This window comes from Mirounga angustirostris, unplaced genomic scaffold (genome assembly GCF_029215605.1).
Source record: "Mirounga angustirostris isolate CCGP_5_RB_7025 unplaced genomic scaffold, mMirAng1.0.hap1 SCAF_7, whole genome shotgun sequence".
In the NCBI taxonomy this organism is placed as follows: Eukaryota; Metazoa; Chordata; class Mammalia; order Carnivora; family Phocidae; genus Mirounga; species Mirounga angustirostris.
Genome location: NW_026991715.1, coordinates 29,079,368 through 29,101,939, shown reverse-complemented (window position 1 = coordinate 29,101,939; position 22,572 = coordinate 29,079,368). Strand labels below are relative to the sequence as shown.

The following is a 22,572-nucleotide window of genomic DNA, read 5'->3' as shown; positions in this document are numbered from 1 at the left end:
GTGCATTAAAGAGTTTATTTTTTATTATTATTATTTTTTTATATTTTATTTCTTTATTTGACAGAGCTAGAGAACACAAGTAGGCAGAGTGTCAGGCAGAGTGACAGGGAGAAGGAGGCTCCCCGCTGAGGAAGGAGCCTGACACGGGGCTTGATCCCAGCACCTGGGATCATGACCTGAGCTGAAGGCAGCCGCTTAACCGACTGAGCCACCCAGGCGCCCCCATTAAAGAGTTTAAATAAAATGATTTCATAAGTACAAAAGTAGAAAATTAATATTTCTAATATATAGTATTTAATTTTTCCTCACATGTATCTTTTAAATACAAAGTTTAAAGATCCAAGTGAGGGAAAATCTTTTCACTAGGAAATGGAGAAATGACTTGGGGGGGGTCACTTTATATTTAAGCATATACAGTATTTCATCCCACAGGACACCAAAATATCATCTTAACTTCTTTGGGTACAAAACAAAATTCGTCTCCCCCACAGAGTCTGGCACCATTCTGGCTCAAATATTTGATTTGGTTCCTTCTTACTTAACTGCCAAATTAAAAATTAGGGCATTACAGGTCAAAAAATAAAAAACTGCCACAATCATACATATCTTTTCAAAACAAGAAAATGAAACAAACAAAAATACTAGGACCAGAGGAACAGTTAAATAAATCCACTCAGTTCTGGCTCTTACCAAGTGCACTGTCTCCACTGAGAACATTTCGGGTTAATTTCTGGACTTTTCTATTTTCATTTAGGTTTTTTTTTTTTTTTTTTTAACTGATCCCTGTCTAAAGACACCGAAAAAAAAGCAATTTGTTTATAAATATTTATATGCCAGGGTAATCCAATGGAAAAGTATTTAAAGTATTCAAATTGTGACCTTTAGACCTAGAACCATTTTAAGATAAGACAAAAAAAAAAAAAAAATGGCCAGAGGGGAAAGTCCACACTATTCAATGGCACCACCAATGAGAAGTCACCAATGGGAATGCTAAATATACATGGAAAGCAGCTAAACAGGGTGACTATCTGACAACATACACAGGTTTCAAAAGGTTTCACTTTTTCTAAATGTTATCCCCTCAGTGTTCATATAACCCATTTATATAGCCATCCTGAATGCTTCTTGAACAACTCATGGGGTAAGGGAGGAGAGAAAAGCATATCTCTGGCTGATCTCCAAAACATCAAATCAGAGAGATATGTTCTGGGAAAGTAAGAATACTTTGCTTACGTATGCATGATTTATCAAACACTAATAGATGAATTTCTGAATGTGCATATTCCAAAGGACTCTCAAGATTCTGGTACCCTAAAAAACTTCAGGCCTAGAGCAGCTAAGCAACTTGTCCCAAATAGCACCAGAAGTCAACATAATTCACTCAATCCCTAGTCATTCTCTATATAGTCTACTATTCCACAGTGTATATTCAATCTGAGATATGAAAACTATCTAAAGAAATGTTGTAACTCCTATACAATCACCTTCCTGATAGTACAAGGTCACTCCATAGGAAGTGTATATGGAAACAGGCATTACATAGTAGTAACTAAGAGCACAGACTAGAACAACTATTCAAAATCAAATTCTGGCCTTGACTTTTAGGAACTGTCCTTGAGCAAGATATTTAACCTAGTTTCCTCATCTATAAAGCAGGTATAGTAAAAGTACCTAAGTTACAGCATTAATGTGTATGGTAGGCAGAAAAAATACCCCCCAAATATGTCCATATCCTAATCCCTAAGACATGTAAATACATTAGGTTACATGGCAAAAAAGAATTTAAGGTAGCAAATGGAATTTAAGGTTGCTAATCAAGTGACCTTGAGATAGGAAGATTATTTTAGACTATTAGGGTGGGCCCAATGTAATCACAAAGGTGAAAGAGGGAGGAGGCAGGAGGCAGGGTCAGAATGATACTATGTGAAAAAGACTTGACAGGACATTTGTGGCTTTGAAGATGATAGGGGGCATGAGTCAAGGAACAAGGCTAGCCTCCAAAAGTTGGAACGGCAAAACATTCTTTGCTGGAGCTTTGGATAAGGAATGCAGCCCCGATGACCTATTTCAGACTTCTAACCTCCCCAACTTTTAAAAATGACAATTTTGTGTTGTTTTAAGCCACCAAATTTGTGGTAATTTGGTACAGCAGCAATAAAAACTAATAAATTTTAAGAATGAGATTTATAGGGGGGGCGCCTGGGTGGCTCAGTCGTTAAGTGTCTGCCTTCGGCTCAGGTCATGTTCCCAGTGTCCTAGGATCGATCCCTGCATCAGGCTCCCTGCTCAGCAGGAAGCCTGCTTCTCCATCTCCCACTCCCCCTGTTTGTGTTCCCTCTCTTGCTGTCAAATAAATAAATTAAATCTTAAAAAAAAAAGGGGGGGAATGAGATTTATATGAAACACTTACAGTGATGTTTCTCATAGTACTCAATAAATATGTTTGCTGTCTTCACCTAAGAAACATGTACTTGTGCAGCATTCACCTAAGTCTATTTATCAGTAAACCAAATAATTTCATCTGAACTAGTCGTTTTCTTTCTAGTCTTTCATTTAGTTAAAGACTAATCCTGTATTTAGCCTAATTATTCATTTTATTCCAAATGGATAAGAACATTCTATTCATTCCCTCATTGAAAGACACATTTACCAAATATCATCAAAGGAAACAAAGGTGAGTAAGGTCCACTCCAACACTGCCCTCAAGTAGCTCATCACGGTCCAGACTGGAAGACAAAGAACCAGGCAGGACAACAGAGAGTGATGTGACAGTGGCAACTCAGGGCACTATGAGAGCACCAAGAAAGTAACACTTAGGCTAAAGGGAAGGCAGAAAGGTAGCAAAGATGGCTTCCTGAGAAAGGGAAGTTTCAATTAAGATCTTAAGAGATAATCGGAGTTAGTTCCAGGAAAGGAGTATCAAGACTGTTTCCAGAAAAGAGAGCAACATGTGAAACAGCCTGTGGTTATAAAAAGGCATTGTGAGAAAAGTTCATTATAATAGAACAAAACTCAAGTGACTGAGCAAATGTCTGAAGTGCAACACGGTTCAGAATTATTTGTTTCAAGATTCTAGATTTTAGGGGCACCTGGGTGGCTCTGTCCCTTAAGCATCCAACTCTTGATTCTGGCTTGGGTTGTGATCTCAAGGTCCTGGGATGGAGCCCTGAGTCCAGCTCCACGCTCAGCGCAGAGTCTCCTTGTTCCTCAACTTCTGCTCTTCCCCCTGAATGTGTGCTGGCAACTCTCTTTCTCTCTCATTAAAAAAAAAAAAAAGTCTGGATTTCATCCTAAGAACACTGGGAGGCTTGGAAAGGCTACCTGTGAGACATTTTAAATTTGCACATAAAAGAACCTCTTGGGGATTAGAGGAAAGACTAGAGACTGAAAGAAGTCTATAGCTGTAGTTCAGGCAAGAAACCATTGACTAAATAGCAGCAGTGGGAATACAGAGATGTTTGAATCAATAAAAACATTTGTCAAAAATAAAAAAATTAAAACATTTATCAAAAGTTAATTGATAAGCATACTGTGGGTCATGTGGATAAAAACAGACATCTCACAGCCTAGTCTTATTACAAGATTTCAGGCACGCTTGTATTTTTATTTACTGTTTTATCATAGACTAAATGCAAAAAAGGCCTTCAAACCAGGTGCAGTCAAGGGAAAGCCAAGCATCATCAAAATGCACAAAATAGGGGCACCTGGGTGATAGAGTAGGTTAATCCAATTCTTGGTTTCTGCTCAGGTCATGATCTCAGGGCCCTGGGACTGAGCCTCACATCGGGCTCCACACTCAGCACAAAGTCTGCTTAAGATTTTCTCTCCCTTCCTCTCTCCCCCTCCCCAACACGCACTCTCAAATAAATAATATCTTTTTAAAAAATGCACAAAATAAGGGGGCGCCTGGCTGGCTCTGTCAGTAGAGCATGTGACTTTTTTTTTAAAAAGATTTTATTTATTTATTTGAGAGAGAAAGAGAGTGAGCGTGCACACATGAGTGGGGGGGAGGGGAAGAGGGAGAGGGACAAGCAGACTCCCCGATGAGTAGGGAGCCCAACACGGGGCTCAATCCCAGGACCCTAAGATCATGACCTGAGCTGAAGTCAGACTCTTAACCAACTGAGCATGTGACTCTTAATCTCAGGATCATGAGTTCAAGCCCCATGCTGGGCTTAGAGCTTATTTAAAATGATTTTAATATTTTTTATTCTGAAGTCATTAATAAATTAAGTAGCCCATCAAAATTATAGATTAGAAATTATAGTGGGTCCAGAACACACCACTGTGGCATACAAGTTATTTTGAGCACAGGGCATGAGTTCCTGAAATCTCTTACCTACCCAAAAGCAGAGCCTCCCAAAAGAATGCCAAAAAATTCAATTATCATAAATCTCCAGCCCAGGAACAACCAGAAATAACTGACTCCTATCACCTGAGATGAGAAGTCTCCACACCACACCTAAACATACATTGCCACAAACCTTTCAAATCTCCCATCTATTCTATTAAAGGCCCATTTATTTTTCCTAAAAATCATTTTGTTTTCCCTAAGTGCCCTTCTCTCTCTCCCCTTCCCCTATTAAGATGGTACCTAAGGGGTGCCTGGCAGTTCAGTCGTTAAGCGTCTGCCTTTGGCTCAGGTCATGATCCCAGGGTCCTGGGATAGAGCCCCACATCGGCTCCCTGCTCAGCAGGGAACCCGCTTCTCCCTCTCCCGCTCCCCCTGCTTGTACTCTCGCTGTCAAATAAATAAATAAAATCTTAAAAAAAAGATGGTACCCAAGTCCCAAATTCTGTCTCTTTGAGTCACATTTTTTTAAACTCTCATACTACTTAAAAAAAATTATATCTTCTCTCTTACTGATCTGTCTCTTGCCAGTTTAATTCACAGGCCCCCAAACACCAAATCTAACAGTGTAGAAAAAGTTCTTCCCCAACAATTGAAAAGAAGTTTCATCTTTATTTTTTTCAATTTTTTTAAAAGATTTTATTTATTTGAGAGAGAGAGAGAGTGAGAGAGAGAGGAAGAATGAGTGGGGATGGGGCAGAGGGAGAGGAAGAAACAGACTCCCACTGAGTGTGGAGCCCGATGCAGGGCTCCATCCCAGGACCCGAGACCACGACCTGAGCCAAAGTCAGACGCTTTACCAACTGAGCCACCCAGGTACCCCCCATTTTTTAAGGAGGCTCCATGAGCAGCGTGGAGCCCAACGTGGGGCTCAAACTCACAACCTTGAGATGAAGACCTGAGCTGAGTTCGAGTCAGACGCTCAACCCACTGAGCCACCCAGGCAAACCTTGTCTTCAAAAAAAGAACAATGACCATGATAATCCCCCAAATGATGTTCCAACATGTTCAAAATTAAAACAATCCAATCATTTTGGCTTCAGCCAAACATAATCCATCACATTATTTAATGTTTTAACTTTGAACTGTACTGCTTTTATAGATGTTTTTATTTTAATCTGTTTTACATTGTACAGAAGCTATAAACAGATGAAATTTATGCCTAGCTTTGTTTGCATATACATTTTATAAAAAATAATTTAACATTGGGGTTGCAAAGAAATATAACACCCATACATTACATAAGTTTAAAAAACTGACTGAAGAAATACAACTGATGGGACTTGATATGGAACTGAATATGTGAATTCATGTGGAAGTGAATAGAGGAAGCAATCAGGGATAACTCCCCAGATTCTGACCTGAACAACTCAGTGGATAGCAGTGCCATTCACTGGATAGAAGGAGAAGAAAAGAATTGGGGAAGGCAGAGAATAGCAAAGGGAGGAGGGAATGAAGAATTATTTTAAACACACTTTCAGGTGCCACCAAGAAATCCAAGTACAGATGTACAACAGAAAGACATCTATCTGCAGCCAAAGAGATGGGTTTCAGCTTATGATATAACTTTGGGAATCAAAAAAAAAAAAAAAAACAAACTTTGGGAATCATTGGCATAAGTACAACATTTGATACCATGGGGATTAATGATACCCAGGGAGTAAGTATAGAGTAAGAAAAGAAGAAACCCAGCCACAGAAATGATGTGAAAAAATATTTATTACTTTTTTTTTTTTTGAAGTTTTTTTTTTAGTACAATCTCTATAGCCAATGTGGGGCTCGAACTCACAAAAGCCCGCGCTCTACTGACCAAGCCCGCTAGGAAACCCTAAAGATTTTATTTTTAAGTAATCTCTACACCCATCATGGGGCTCAAACTCACAACCCTGAGACCAAGAGTCACATGCTGTACTGACAGAGCCAGCTAGGCCACCCCTATTGTTATTACCTTTTTTTTTTTTTTAAAGAAAGAAAGAAAAAGAAGAGAACTAGGTCAGAACCTGAGAAACACCAACATTTAAGAAAAAGAAGGGACACCTGGGTGGCTCAGTTAAGTGTCTGCCTTCAGCTCAGGTCATGATCCCAGGGTCCAAGGATCGAGTCCCTGCTCAGCGAGAAGCTTGCTCCTCCCTCTGCCTCTGCCCCTCCTCCCTGCTCATGCTCTCTCTCTCTGACAAATAAATAAATAAAATAAAATACAATAAAAAAAGAGAGAGAGAGAGAAGAAAAAAGGCAATCAAAAAAAGTAGAAATATTGGGCGCCTGGGTGGCTCAGTTGGTTAAGCGACTGCCTTTGGCTCAGATCATGATCCTGGAGTCTCGGGATCGAGTCCCGCATCAGGCTCCCTGCTCGGCGGGGAGTCTGCTTCTCCCTCTGACCCTCCTCCCTCTCATGCTCTCTGTCTCTCATTCTCTCTCTCTCAAATAAATAAATAAAATCTTTAAAAAAAAAAAAAAAAGTAGAAATATTGAGAATACTGCTGTTGAGAAATAGCAACCAAACCAGCAGGGTCTTAAACCGAAACAAGTAGTGATAAAGGACATCAGATGCTGCTTGAAAAATATGAGAAATGAAAAATATTTTTTGTATTTAATAACTAAAAAGTCATCTGTGGCCTTATTTAGGGCTGTTTTAGGGGATGTGTGGAAATAGAAACCAAATTAGGGAGAGTAAAGAGGCAAAGAAGCAACCAAGAGATTAAAATAAAAGCAGATGGCGGCACCTGGGTGGTTCAGTAGGTTGACAGTCTGACTTTATTTCAGCTCAGGTCTCAGTCTTGGGATCATGAGATCAAGCCCTGCGACCCGCTCTGCACTCTGCTTCTCCCTCTCCCTCTGCTCCTCCACCCTCTCTTTCTCAAAATAAATAAATAAATAAAATCTTTAAAATAAAAGTAGATGATTGCTACTTAATTACTCAAACAGCAGCTTCAGAATCAAAGAGATATAGGTTCTATCTTTGTAAATTCCTATTCTATAGCACTCAATGGGATCCCAGGATCTCCATTTGTAAAAGTGTCATATACTAGGGGTTCTCATGTACATCAGAAGAAACTTTACCAAGAAACCACTGATGTGTCAAAATGATTGATATATGGTGAAATCTAGCATGCAAAAATTAAAAAATACTTCTGTATACTATCCCAATGAATAAAAAATAAATTTTAATTTTTTAAAAGATTTTATTTATTCATTTGAGAGAGAGACAGAGAGACAGAGAGAGCACAAGCAGGGGGAGAGGGAGAGGGAGAAGCAGACTCCCCGCTGAGCTGGGACCCTGATGCCGGGCTTGATCCCAGGACCTGGAGATCATGACCTGAGCTGAAGGCAGACACTTAACCACCCAGGTGCCCCCAAAATAAATTTTAATTTTACAAGTTTCTTCAAGAAAACCTACTGAACAGTCACAAAAGCACAATGCATTAACTACCTCTTTCATGCAAATTTAACACTAAGGGGAAAAGATGTCGCCTAGAATGGTTTCCCCTAAAATTTCAAGCAAGAGAAAGACCTATGATTGTATTCTTAAGCAACTCATTCATTAATCCATTCAGTAAATACATATTGAGCTACTATTTGCCAGGGACAGTTTACATTTCCCATCTATCACACATGAATCCAACTGAATGACCAATTTAAATTAATTCAAGGCTCTCCAGAGTATGGTTCTATTAATTATAGTGCCATACATGGAAGTATAAATAAAAGAGAAAAGTAACCAAATATTCAAAAATATCACATTTGAGACAGCAGTATGTTCCTTAAACTTTGAAAAGTTCCTTCTTTTTGTGTATGTGTTTTTAAATACAACAGGTCTGAAGGATAAATTAACTACTGGGAAAAATTTTTTTTGATTCAGCACCTCACTCCACACATTAAATATATTCTGATCACTAAGAGAGCTGACCAAATGAAACTTTAAGTACAAAAAATGGATGCCACTGTATGAGTACAACTTGTGGGTCAGTCACTAAAAAATAACAGCTTTCAGAAAGCAATGCAAAGAGAAAAGCAAATGCAAGGAATCTTGGGGTAGGGGCAATTACAGGATCTGGAAGATGTTCATGAAATGTGATGTTGAAAAAAAAAAAAAGAAATGTGATGTTGAAATAGCAAAGAAATTGACTAAATACTAAAAAAAGTGAGGGTCAGGTCATATATTAATTATAATCCAAAAGAGAATAAGCCAGGAGGCAGTTTTGAAAAATGTAAACTTACTGTAATTATTTGCATCCACCTACACAAAGAAACCAAAGAGAAGGCTCTGATCCTTGATTCAGGGTCTAATTCACAGTGCTAGGTCCTGAGATTCAGAGGTAACAACCAGATAAACTGAGTAACAGTGGTTAAGACTGCCTAGGTTTGAGTCTAGGTTCCACAACTTATTAGCTGTGTGACCTTGAACTAGTTCCTTGTCCACTCATCAATTTCCTTATCAGTACTTAACAGCTCTTACTCCACAGTCTTGTTGTGAGAATTAAATGAGATGTTGCGTATAATGCAACCTAGCACTGGGCATGGAATATGTAAACAATAAATGTTAGTTCTTGGTTACTACATCTGTCTTTCAGGAACTTCCAGTCTATCAGCAGAGACAAACAAGAAGCTTAACACCCTAAGTTCTCATAGACATACACAAAGAGTTTATGGAAGTCCAAAGTTACTGCCCCTACTGAAAACATTAAAAGACCACAACAACCATTACTATAGACCACATGCCAAATTTATTCATAGCATGCTTTGATCATGACTAGAGACTTCCTATATCAAATACACAATCATAAACATCATTTACATCATAGTGAAAACAAAAAAGACCTACATTTCTGTCATGCCTACAATAGATCACACAAGTCTAGCATTTTTTTTTTTAAAGATTTTATTTTTTTTTTTTAATTTTTTTTTTTTTAAGATTTTATTTATTTATTTGAGAGAGAGAGAATGAGAGACAGAGAGCATGAGAGGGAGGAGGGTCAGAGGGAGAAGCAGACTCCCTGCCAAGCAGGGAGCCCGATGCGGGACTCGATCCCGGGACTCCAGGATCATGACCTGAGCCGAAGGCAGTCGCTTAACCAAATGAGCCACCCAGGCGCCCTAAAGATTTTATATATTTGACAGAGACACAGCGAGACAGGGAACACAAGCAGGGGGAATGGGAGAGGGAGAAGCAGGCTTCCCGCTGAGCAGGAAGCCCAACATGGGGCTCAATCCCAGGACCCTGGGTTCATGACCTGAGCTGAAGGCAAACATTTAATGACTGAGCCACCCAGGTGCCCCACAAGTCTAGCATTTAAATTGATGACCAAAAAACACCCCCCAATATATTCTATTGTTTTAGCTAATATTGTAAAAAAAAAAAAAAAATACACTGAAAAACTCATCAGAAAAAAAAGGAGTTGGAAATGAGCTCTAATCTTGTATTAAGTGAATACATGTTTAGTGACTTAAATTGCAAAACACCCAATTCTAAAACTTCCATTCCATGAAACTGGTAACTCCTAAAATGTGCCCAACACCATGTGGAAAGTTGGAGAGAGGATGATGTGCAAAAGCAGATATCCTTGCTCTTACAGGATTTACAGTCTAGAGGGCAGAAAGATATTATTTTATAAAATTACATACATTAGGGGCACTTGGGTGGCTCAGCTAATGGTTAAATGTCTGCCTTCAGCTCAGGTCACAATCCCAGGGTCCTGGGATTAAGCCCCACATTGGTCTCCCTGTTCAGCGAGGAGTCTGCTTCACCCTCTCCCTCTGCCCCTCCACCTGCTCGTGTACTCGCTTGCTCTCTGTCTCAAATAAATAAAATCTTTAAAAAATAAAAAATAAATAAAAATTTAAAAATTACATACATTAAACCAGGGATATCTGGGTGGGAGAGAGGGTGACAAATATCCTTCTGACCTCTACTCTATTTGGGAAAAAGTGAACATTACATTACAAAAATATTACCAAAAATAAAATTAGTAAAACTACAGTTTCTAAATGCCTTGGCAAACTGATCCAAATAATCAAAAAACACAACTAATTAAAAGTGGGAGTCATGGGGCAGCTGGATGGCTCAGCTGGTTAAACAGCCGACTTTCGGCTCAGGTCATGATCTCAGGGTCATGGGATGGAGCCCCATGTTGGGCTCTGCCCTCAGTGTGGAGTCTGCTTGTCCCTCTCCCTCCGCTCCCTGCCAGAGCATGCGCACACACACACTCTCTCTCTCAAATAAATAAAATTTTTTTAAAAAGTGGCAGTCATGAGGAGCACCAGCCTAGCTCAGTCAGTAGAGCATGGGACTCTTAATCTTGGGGTTGTGAATTTGAGCCCCACACTGGGTATAGAGATTACTAAAAAAAAAAAAAATTAAAAAATTAAATCTTTAACAAAAAAAAGTAGGAGTCATGATTTGCCTTTAGCCTTATTACATACTAATGAGATGAAGATATGCCAGTTTATTTCTTTTTAAGATTTTATTTATTTATTTGAGAGAAGAGAGAATGAGAGAGAGCATGAGAGGGGGTTGGGTCAGAGGGAGCAGCAGACTCCCCACTGAGCAGGGAGCCCGATGCAGACTCGATGCGGAACTCGATCCCAGGACTCCAGGATCATGACCCGAGCCAAAGGCAGTCGCCCAACCAACTGAGCCACCCAGGCGCCCAAGATATGCCAGTTTAAATAGTCTTGCAGTTCCACTGTCAATTTTTGCAAAGAAAATATGTGTACACAAATCTATACAGACTTAGAAAAACCTGCCTAGACAACCTTTAGATTGTAATGCAATGTAACAATCTACCACAGAAAAATATGTCTTGGTGTGTCAGAAATTATGTAATATAATGACACCATAAAATACCATAGGAAGTTACAGAAAAATGGAAAAGGTAACTATTCAGTCTTCTGATTACCTAAAAAATATCTGAATATTCAACTGAACTGTAATATGTAATTTAAGAAAGCTACATTGGAAGGTATAGGCTTCCAGTTATGGAATGAGTAAGTCATACAGATGAAAGGTACAGCCTAGGAAATATAGTCAGTGGTGTTGTAATAGGGTTGTATGGTGACAGATGGTAGCTACACTTGCAGTAAGAACAGCAAGTAGAGAAGTCCAATCAGTACTGTTGTATACCGGAAATTAATTTAACATTGTGTCAACTACAATTTTAAAAAGCTACACAAACAAGTGCCTGGGTGTCTCAGTCAGTTAAGCATCTAACTCTTGATTTCAGCTCCAGTCATGATCTCAGGGTCACGAGATGCAGCCCCTCGCAGGACTCTGTGCTCACCTGGAAGTCTGCTGGAGATTCTCTCTACCCCTCTTCCTCTGTCATTCCCCTGGCTCACACTCAGGTGCACTTGCGCAAGCTCACTCACTCACTCTCTCCCTCCCTCCCCAAAATAAATAAATAAATATTAAAAAAATAAAAATAAAAAGCTACATTAAATCTACAGTATGAGTATGTAAGGAGCAATAACTGCCCTGAAAGAGTTAACCAATAAAATCAGATTTCAGCACTGAACTTTTTTTTTCACCTTCTAGAAAAATACCCTCTCCAATTTTCCACCGCATCCCTACTGTTTTTATTATTAGTGGGATGAACAACAAAGAAACCCAGTACAGGCCATCAGCCATTTTACTGAGACTAATTCTATAAAAGCTTTAGAAATAGGGATTATAAAGACTTTCAAAATTGTATCTTCAAAAGGCTATTTGTAGTCTTAGGATTTCCTTTTCTAAGTGAATCCTCAATTGGCTCTGGGCAACGTGTATACAGACTGTTTTCTTTTACATTCCCAAGGACACAATTTAGAAAGTGTGCAACAAATGTCTGTTGGACATGATCAAATCAAGAGTGACAAATTTTTTTATACTACATAGCAGTGGCTAACTTCCTTTAGTATTTCAAAATTATCACAACTACACTTATATATAAACTTACAAGCATATTTGCAGGATTTGCCATTTAAAGCTCATGTAAAATTGCAATTTATAGATTATAAGAAAAAGCCATAGCCAGATGACTTTTTTTTTCCCCTAAGGATACAGAAGTTTACTGAATACACTGCAAGAGAGCAGCAGGCAGGACAGGAGAGGAGAGGCTGTCTGCAACCATGAGACATCTTAAGGGGTTTTTTTTGCCTTAAAGTGAAAGTCTTATAATCATTTCATCCTCAGTGTAAATGTTACTAAATAGCCTAGAATCAAATAAAGTTTACATAATCTGTTACCACAAATATGAGAAAGAGGGGTGCCTGAGTGGCTCAGTCGTTAAGCGTCTGCCTTCAGCTCAGATCATGATCCCAGGGTCCTGGGATCGAGCCCTGCATCGGGCTCCCTGCTCGGCGGGAAGCCTGCTTCTCCCTCTCCCACTCCCCCTACTTGTGTTCCCCCTCTCGCTGTGTCTCTCTCTCTCAAATAAATAAATAAAATCTTAAAAAAAAAAAATATGAGAAAGAACAATTCATTCGACTTAACACCATTACTGTGCTGACACTTATTCTTGCTTCTGCCTACATACCTGCCTACTCAGACATTTTTAACAGTCTTTTAGAGCCTTCTTTGTAAAGAAAACACTAGTCTTCTCTAAAAACAATGTAAATTAGGTATTTGAGTCACTGGCTAGTTTCCTGAACTTCACAAAAATCTTAGGTTACAATGGGCAATTTAAGTATATTAGTTTTATTCTACTAGTTTTGTTTCGATGAGCCAAAGATTTATTGGTAAATCAGTAATCTGGAAGGTACTGGGAAAAATCTTTCTCTAATATAGTAAGTTTAGCAAATCGCAACGTAGGACAATTTAAAGACTCCTAGAAGAGGCATAAAACTCTCACACCAAGTGAGAAAGTGTAGTGCCACATGTACACTCTCGACGGAGGTTCAGAGCTATATCCAACCACTTTTCCAAGTGAGTAAAGACCTCCGGAAATCAAACAGGAGATCGTCCCCTATTATTTGGTTCTTCAAAGGTGAAAAACTGAACAGGTGGCCTAAGTACAATTCGCGTAAGGTTCTGGGAGACACGAGCAGGCCTTAAAGGGGACTGCCAAAAGCACAATCATTCATTTATCTCCACAAATTCAGACTGGGTACCCCCCCACCCCACCCCACCCCACCCCACCTCAGGCCCTGTGGAACTGAAATCAATCAGTCCCTGAGCTCTGCTCTCTGGAAGACAGGCTGAAGTGGCAAGGAGGGGGAAAGCACATAAACAGGCACTATGAGTCTTGCACGCGAGTACTGAGGTATGCACCGAATCTGTATCTTTCACCCATGTATACCCAGCGTGTCTTATTCAGCAAGCGCTCATTAATTGTTCACTGAACCCATGAATAAATAAATATGAGACACTTAAGACGAGCTCGGAGTTGCGGCTGCATATTCGCGGCGGTCTCCTTGGCCCAGGCGCCCACCACCACCCGCTCATTTGCCCGGCCGGGAGTTCACCCTCTCCTGTCGCCACAGGCAACGGCAATAACCAAAGGTCAGCTTGAGCCCGGGCCCAGGCCACGCCAGCCGCCCGCCCCCGGGCGGTACTTACCGTTGGTGTAGAGAGACCCCGAGGCCGAGGAGGCCCCGTTCTGGGCCTGCAGGCCGGCTGGGGCGCCGCCGGAGGCCGGTATCCCCGGCTGGGACATGACGACGGTGCGCGTCGGGGTTGGAAGGGAATGGTCGGGGTCTGCGACAGCGCCAAACGAAGAGCTGAGAGACGACTGCTAGAAGCGGAGGGAAGGAACCACCGACTCAGGACTGAGGCGAGGAGGAGAGAGGGCGGCGCATCATGCCCTAGGCATGGCGCGGCATTCTTCCCAGCCCGCGAGCGGCCACGGCTTGGCTTGGGAGCTGAGGCTTGGAAGTCGGACCGGTGGGGCCGAGAACGCCGGGCTGGACGGCGGCAGCCTAACGAGAGAGAAGAGAGGCCCCGGCCGGAAGTGCCTGTCAGCCGCTGGCCGCGCAGGCGCAATCGGGACACGTGGCACTTCCGGCTCCGGGCTCGCCGCCGCTACCGCGGTCGCGACGCTCTCTTCTCCCCTCGGAGCGGCCCAGAGGCCACCTGACAGCTCCGGGTGTCCCAGCCCGAAGGACCGTGCTCGACCTCGCCTGCCACGTCACTGAGTCTTACCGTCGGCCGGAAGTGGCGTGTGTCACTGCTACGGAAATCCCCGCCGTAATGAACGTCATCTCGCGGGCAGGGCCAGAATCTGAGGGCAGGCAGGGCTTCAGTAGCCACTTTCGAGGGGTGGGACTGACAGTTCCGCTCCTGGCGTTTGTGAAGATTACCTGAGACGACAGACGTCATCGTCCTCTCTTGAGACTATACCTCTGGTAGCCGAACTGATGAATATTCATCGCAGTATTTCATTTCACATTTCATCATATTCCAGGTGTAAACTGTAGGGTTTTGTTTTGTTTTTAAAGGGGTTATTATGTACGTGTGTTAAAAGTGTAATCAAATCGAGGAGGAAGCCTTTGTTTTTTGACTGGACGACTCAGAACTAATTTTAATTTTGAAACTCGCTGATTCATAGCATAGTCACGCGAAAGTTCATTAACATCACGTTGAACAGCAGGTTTAAATGGCAGTTTTAGTTCCTCTTCTAAGAGTTTACAGTAAGGTGAAACATTCAAACTTCCTTTCTGGGCAAGTAGACTTTTTTTTTTTCCAAGTAGACTTTTTTTTTTTACTTTTGAGGCTAAGGGGAGGTAGAAACCGGAGTGATAGGATAGTACAGTTAATTGATGATCTCCTTAACCATTTTAGCTACCTTCATTCTACTTAGGTTTTTCCTGCCCTGAGCTGACGACAAAGTTCTTCTTTAAACTGAAGATTTGTTCTGTTGATTGAAACATCATGCCAAGGGTGCCTGGGTTGCTCAGTCAGTTAAGTGTCTGCCTTTGGCTCAAGTCATGATCCCAAGGTCCTGGGATTGAGCTCCATATCGGACTCCCTTCTCAAGGGGGAGTCTGCTTCTCCCTCTCCCTCTGCCTCTCCTCCCTACTTGTGTTTTCTCTCTCTCTCTCAAGTAAACAAATCTTTTTTATTTTTATTTTTTTTAAGATTTTATTTATTTGAGAGAGAGAGTGAGAGAGAGAGAGCACAAGAGGGGGGAGCGGGAGAGGGAGAAGCAGGCTCCCTGCCAAGCAGGGAGCCCGATGCGGGACTCGATCCAGGGACTCCAGGATCATGACCTGAGCCGAAGGCAGTCGCTTAACCAACTGAGCCACCCAGGCGCCCAACAAATCTTTTTTAAAAAATGTCATGGGAAAGGTTTTGCAACTGGTGAAGGGTGAAGTAGATCTTAATTCATTTAATATCAAATACCTACTATGAAATACTGTATTTATACTGTATAATGTTATATTACATAATCATTAGAGTAAGAGTTAAACCACTGTGTCAGACCTGAAAGGCAAACAGTAAAAATCAAATAACTAAGGGTTAAATTTTATCCTAACCCTGTTTTTATCATTTGCCTCAGAACCTTACTGAAAATGTATTTGCCCTTTTGGTGTTAAACAATTAAACTCCTTTGCACAAGATACAAGTACAAAGGTTTCTTTAGGATGAAGATGATACTTTTTTTTTTTAAGATTTTATTTATTTATTTGACAGAGAGAGACACAGTGAGGGAGGGAACACAAGCAGGGGGAGTGGGAGAGGGAGAAGCAGGCTTCCCGCGGAGCAGGGAGCCCGATGTGGGGCTCGATCCCAGGACCCTGGGATCATGACCTGAGCCAAAGGCAAACGCTTAGCAACTGAGCCACCCAGGTGCCCCTGAAAGATGATACTTTTAGTCAAACTGTTTCCCTATAACAAAATCCCAAATCATATATCCCAAGAACACTTAAAAATATAAGCAACACAAGCCTCTAAATGTTTTAAAAGAAAACAGACCTCAGAAAGAAACTAACTTCCTGAGAGGTCAGACAGAAAATCACTGTCACTCTTCAAAGGGGAAGATGCTTAAACCTGGTCTCAAACTTGCCGTAGTTTAATTTTTTTTTCTTTTTTTTTTTAATGCAACTCCTTAATTGGTTTATTGACCTTGGCACAGGAGTTTGATTTGGTTAAATCAAGCTTTCTTTGGACTTTGTTCTGTTGAAGCAATATCTGTGTGTTCAGAGGGGGAAAAAACTAATAGGATTAGCCATTTTAAAACATAAATCATGGGGTGCCTAGGTGGCTCAGATGGTTACGTGTCTGCCTTCGGCTCAGGTCATGATCCAGATCCCGTGGTCCTGGCTGGGATCGAGCCACCTGTCCAGCTCCCTGCTCTGCAGGAAGCCTACTTCTCCCTCTATCGCTCCCCCTGCTTGTGTTCTCTCTCTGGCTGTCTATCAAATAAATAAAATCTTTAAAAAGAAAACAAAAACTGTCTTTAAAAAAATAAATAAGGTTAAATAATAATATGCTAGTAAGTAAATACTGCTTTTTATAAAATTTGTCACCTCCTCCCTCCCCCACCCAGTGTTGTTATTATTCCCCAAAAAACTATGGTTAAGTCTTTTCAGGTGTTTTTTACATTTTCAACATAGTTTTAAAATATTGAGGAGAAAAGCAGCATTTGTCATCTGCCCACCCTCAGAGACAATAGGAAATTAAGTTTAAGGAATTGAGGTGAGACAGCATAGTTAAAAACTTAATTGTCTTTTTAAGTGTCATCCACACATTGTCAAATCCTTCTCTGACTTCTTGAAGTGTGACTACCTATCAAGGAAAAATTATTAGTGCTATTACCAGTTGTTAAGGGTATTGATCTTTTTTAGTTAACTACCTGTATCTATCCTACAGTACCATACATTTTTCTAAACTAATGTCAATAATATATTCTACCTTTTTATCCTTGTTTTCCAGAACAACAGGACCCTTCTGCCACAGATACACCCTTCATATGTGTATGTATCAGATTTTCTGTACATTATTTTCAAAGCCTTCAACCCTACTTAAGATCATAAACAAATAAAAAAACAAATGACACTCCAGAGTCTCAGCAAGGAGACAGCACTATACAAAGAATGGTCCATTAAAGTTGATTATTTATTTTAGACCCAAAGAGGTAGACAGGCATTCCTAATAATATTTGCTGACATGCAGAAGTAGACTCAGGCTCACACACTAGGGCCCCTTTGCCTGCCTGCTCATCACTGTTGAATTGTCAGCTGATAAACTGGAACAATTCTGTTTACTTTTCAGAATGGGAGAATTATTTTAGGTCCTTTAATCATTTAAAAATGTGTTCTAGGGGCGCCTGGGTGGCTCAGTCATTAGGTGTCTGCCTTTGGCTCAGGTCATGATCCCAGGGTCCTGGGATCAAGCCCCACATCGGGCTCCCTGCTCGGCGGGAAGCCTGCTTCTCCCTCTCCCACTCTCCCTGCCTGTGTTCCCTCTCTCGCTGTGTCTCTGTCAAATAAATAAATAAAATCTTTTTAAAAAAATAAAAATAAATAAAAATGTGTTCTATTTCAAACCAAAAAAAAAAAAAAAAGGTTTCAATTACAAACAACAGGTTTGTTCTGAAACTCTTGTGACTCCATTTTAAGAACAGTTCCTTAGGCCTCATTTGCCTCTGGCAGGACATCTGTTTATATCTAAAGTCAGTAGCTCCAAAGCTACATCACAAGAACACTCCTCTCACACCAAGCCAGCAAATTCCATGTTTTCTTTGAAAACTTTTCATCTTTATGTAGTTCTTGCCATTCTCACCACCCACTGGTTAATTTTCATCATCTTGCAGTGGAACTCCTGGGATAGCCTTTCTGGTTTGCCTCTCTCCAATCCATCCTACATGTTGAACTGAGCTCCTAAATACTTATTCTGTCTTTATTTTCCTTTACCCCAACACCTGTAATTGCTCCCTGTGCCTGTTCCATCAAGTTTCTCTGCATGGCTTTTCTCATCTCGCACTGAGTAAAATCCAAAGTCCTACTCAACCTTTGAAGTCCCACATGACCTAGCCCTACTACCTCTCTTCATCTTCCATACTCTCTCACTCACTCCACTGCACACACACTTGCTGTTTCTCTACCTACCCAACCACAAGCCTGCCGTTTATGCTTGCTTACTTCTTATCCCTCAGTGCTCTTCCCCAAGATACACAGGTGGCTCAATCTCTCACCCCTTCAGCCTTTATTCAGGTTAACTTATTGTTTACCCCTTCTCTGAACACCCCATACAATAGCTTACCCTCCCTGCTCACTCTAACCCTCTTATCTTGCTTATTACTTTTTTTCATAGCACTTCTCATCATTGTTAAGTGCTTAGGGCTATGTTTACCTTTCTTCAGTGGGATAAAATTCTATACATATCCTGCCCATTCTAAGGTATTTTTTTTTATTTCATATGTGTCTCATTGTTTAGACTGTCAGAGAGTAGAGACCAAGGATCTGTCCTTTTCACATCTGTATTCTTAGCACTTGACTTGGGGCCTCACCTTTAACAGGTGTTCGTTAAATGTTTTTGAATGAATGAATTTAAAGTGTCATCTTTTCCCATCTTCTGACTATTTTGCCTCTCATCAATTCACTACTACAAGTTCATATTTCAAGTATAGCTAAGCCACATTACTAGCACTTGTTTCTAAATTATGTCTTTAATTCTTTTAGGTTCTTTTTTTTTTAGATTTTTTTAGGGGCGCCTGGGTGGCTCAGTCGTTAAGCGTCTGCCTTCGGCTCAGGTCATGATTCCAGGACCCTGGGATCGAGCCCCGCATCAGGCTCCCTGCTCTGCAGGGAGTATGCTTCTCCCTCTTCTGCTCCCCCTGCTTGTGTTCCTCTCTCTCTGTGTCTCTCTGTGTCAAATAAATAAATAAATAAATCTTTAAAAAAAAAAAGATTTTTAAAAATTTATTTGACAGAACGAGCACAAGTGGGGGGAGAGGAGGGGAGTAGCAGAGGGAGAGGGAGAAGCAGGCTCCCCACTGAGCAGGGAGCTCGATCCCGACTCTGGGATCATGACCTGAGCCAAAGGCCGATGCTTAACCAACTGAGCCATCCAGGCGCCCCTAATTCTTTTAGGTTCTTAACTATTATGCTACATTGTATCCCATCTATATAGACCTAATAGTGTAATTTGTCAGGCCCCATCTGCCTGAAAGTACAAAATCAAATGCCAATTCATTTTCCCTTTCTAACCCCAAATACCTCCCTCTGTCCCTACACCCTCTACAAACACCCTAGCATCACAGTATCAGAGATGCACCTTCTACTCTAAAACCCATCTTTTCATCATATTTTCTGCTGAATGACCTCACCAGTTCCTTCATTTGTTGATTAATTAATTTATTCAACAAATATCAAGTGCCTTCCTTATGCCAGGTACTTGCTAAGCACCAGCAAAAACAGAACAGGACAGACAAGGTCTCTTCCTACTGTGAATTTTATAGTGGAGGAAACAAAAGAAAAATGTATATAAATATATATATATTTTTTTTAATATTTTATTTATTTGACAGAGAGAGACACAGCGACAGAGGGAACACAAGCAGGGGGAGTGGGAGAGGGAGAAGCAGGCTTCCCGCGGAGCAGGGAGCCTGATGCGGGGCTCGATCCCAGGACTCTGAGATCATGACCTGAGCCGAAGGCAGACGCTTAACGACTGAGCCACCCAGGCGCCCCTATAAATATATATTTTTAAGTTTAAAATTTGGTCAGTGCTATTGAAGTATTGGTACTGAGACAGAGAATAGCAAGTAAGAGCCTGATTTGGTTAGGATGGTCAGGACAAGAGGTGACATTTAAGTTGTGATCCAAAGGATGAGAAAGCTGCTATACAGAGAGAGAAAATGGGAAGAAGAAGGGCTCTAGCCAAAGGGAACAGCACCTACAAAATGCAGAGGCAGGAATGAGCTTGCTATAATGAGCAAGGCAGAATGGCAAGAGATAAGATTGGAGAAGTAGAGGGGGCCAGAGCAATAAGTCTTGTAAGGCATTGTAAGGAGTTAGGCCTTGGGAAGCAGTTGAAGAGTTGTAAAGAAGGGAGTAATTTGATCCAATTCATGCTTTAAGATGAATGCATGTTAAAAAAAATCCAGGGGGGCACCTGGATGGCTCAGTTGGTTAAGTGTCTGCCTTCGACTCAGGTCATGATACCAGGGGCTCCCTGCTCAGTGGGGAGTCTGCTTCTCCCTCCCTCTGCCTCTTCCCTAGCTTGTGTGTGCTCTTGCTCTCTCTCTCACTCACTCTCTCAAATAAATAAATAAAATCTTTAAAGAAAATTAAAAAATCTGGGGTGCCTGGCTGGCTCAGTGGGTGGAGCATGCAACTCTTGATCTTGGGGTGGTGACTTTGAGCCCCATGTTGGGCCTAAAGCTTACTTAAAAAAAAAAAAAAATCCAACAGCTGTGATAATAATTGATTGCAGGGAGAAGAACGGAGTTGTTGCAGTAAACCAGGCCAGCGATGCCAGTAATCTGCAGTGAGGTTGTTATAGTGGAAATAAAAGTAATCCAAGTTAAAATTCTGGACTTTGATATCTCCTTTATTTTTGCTACTAACATGCCATCAATCATGACATCTTATAGGTTCCAATGTTTATAGTTTCTCACACACAACTCCGTATTTCCCTGTTCCCAACCCAGGCCTATGTTACCATTCACCTACATGACTGGAGCAGCTTCATTTCTGATCTTGATTTTCAGTCAAGCTGTTCCAATACAACCCACACACTGTGGCCAGAGCAAACTTTCAAAAACTACACTGAACATGTTCCGGCTCTACTTGAAACCTTCAAGAGGCTCTATAGTTTAGGAGCCAAGGTCCCCAGCAGTCCAGCCCAAACCTACCCAGTCAAATCATAATACTTGTATGGTGCTTTTCCCATCTCTCTCCCTTTGTGTGTATTATTCTCTCTTATACCATCCCTACTGGATATTAATCCCCATTTTACCTACACAGGAACTCTAAGTGGCTAGTGATATTAGAAGCATACCCTGTGGGGGCGCCTGTGTGGCTCAGTCGTTAAGCATCTGCCTTCAGCTCAGGTCATGATCCCAGGGTCCTGGGATTGAGCCCTGCATCGGGCTCCCTGCTCTGCCGAGAAGCCTGCTTCTCCCTCTCCCACTCCCCCTGCTTATATTCCCTCTCTCACTGTGTCTCTGTTAAATAAATAAATAAAATCTTAAAAAAAAAAAAAAAGAAGCATAGTCTGTGGCTAGAGGTTGTCCTCTTATCTATTATATTTTAGTAAAAATGCACCCATTAAAATTCAGAATTTAGAATACTTAATTACATGGTAAAGCATCTATAACAAATGTTTTGAATTTTAAATGTTTTATAAAACCATGTATAGTATGATTATAATCTAATAAAAGTGGTTTATCTGTAAGGTGAGACTGGGGGTGATTTTTGTTTGCATGAGGTATTTTTCTGGATTTCCCAAACTTTTTACAGTTAATATGTATTACTTTTATAACAACAATCACCAAAAAAAATGGGGGGAAATATGCTATGTAGCCTTTAAGACTCTCCTCAAACACTGGCATCACCGGCCTCTTTGCTCCCTCACCACCACCACCATCATTTTGTACATTATTATCCTCTCTTCCCCTACCTTCTTTGAGAGTTAGGTGTGACTTAACACATTTCCCTGACCAACTGAAAGGTCCTTGAGTAAAGACGCTATGTCTTGCTTATTGTCACAACCCTCCATTCCTAGCCATTTTACAATTTGTTGCTGAAGCCAGGAGTTTAGATTTTTTAAGGCTGACTAAAATGCCAGCAATATCAGGAAAAAAAAGGCTATCCAGGATAAGAGCTATAATTTTGAGGAGTCCAGTGAAGTAGTCCTTTGACTACTTAAAAGCGATGGTTAAACCTGTTAACCTCAGGGGTGCCTGGGTGGTTCAGTGGGTTGAGCATCAGACTCTTGATTTCAGGGTCATGGGATCAAGCCCCATGTTGGGCTGCGCACTGGAGCATGGCACCTGCTTGGAATTCTCCCTCTCCTTCTCCCTTTGCCCCTCCCCGCTTGCATGCTCCCTTTGTCTCTCTACAACTTAAAAAAAAAAATTTTTTTTTAAACCTGTTAACCTTAAAAATAAAACCGTTATTTTGCTAGGAAAAAAAAAGGTCTATTCTGAAATAGCAGAGAATTGCATTTCCAGACACACAAGCTAGGGCTCTGCAAGTCTAGAGAACAAAGGTGAGGACCACTCTTTATAGAGGAATACCTAAGTTGAGAGGCCTTTGTTATAAACAAAACACCCATTGGAATAAACTGGAAGTTCTAAGTG

The 22,572-nt window shown here is 41.1% G+C and overlaps 1 protein-coding gene and 1 long non-coding RNA gene across 4 annotated transcripts in view; one reads left to right on the top strand and one right to left on the bottom strand.

The window, feature by feature from the left end:
- The window catches only part of SEC24A (SEC24 homolog A, COPII coat complex component), a 68,759-nt gene extending 54,432 nt beyond the window's left edge, over nt 1-14,327 (bottom strand). For 2 of the 3 annotated variants that reach the window (XM_064595922.1, XM_045892752.3), the window contains exon 1: nt 13,884-14,315. In XM_064595922.1, the coding sequence (XP_064451992.1) occupies nt 13,884-13,980 (97 nt within the window). In that variant the 5' untranslated portion in view covers nt 13,981-14,315. Of the gene's footprint in view, nt 1-13,883 lie in introns of all 3 variants that reach the window. The other variant, XM_045892748.2, reaches the window with a different exon arrangement.
- A 137-nt stretch (nt 14,328-14,464) lies between these two features.
- LOC123856600 (uncharacterized) lies at nt 14,465-21,233 on the top strand. Its single transcript, XR_006793722.3, has 3 exons — nt 14,465-14,727; nt 17,199-17,239; nt 20,703-21,233. It is a non-coding gene; the product is annotated as an uncharacterized LOC123856600 (long non-coding RNA).
- Nucleotides 21,234-22,572: the final 1,339 nt, after the last annotated feature.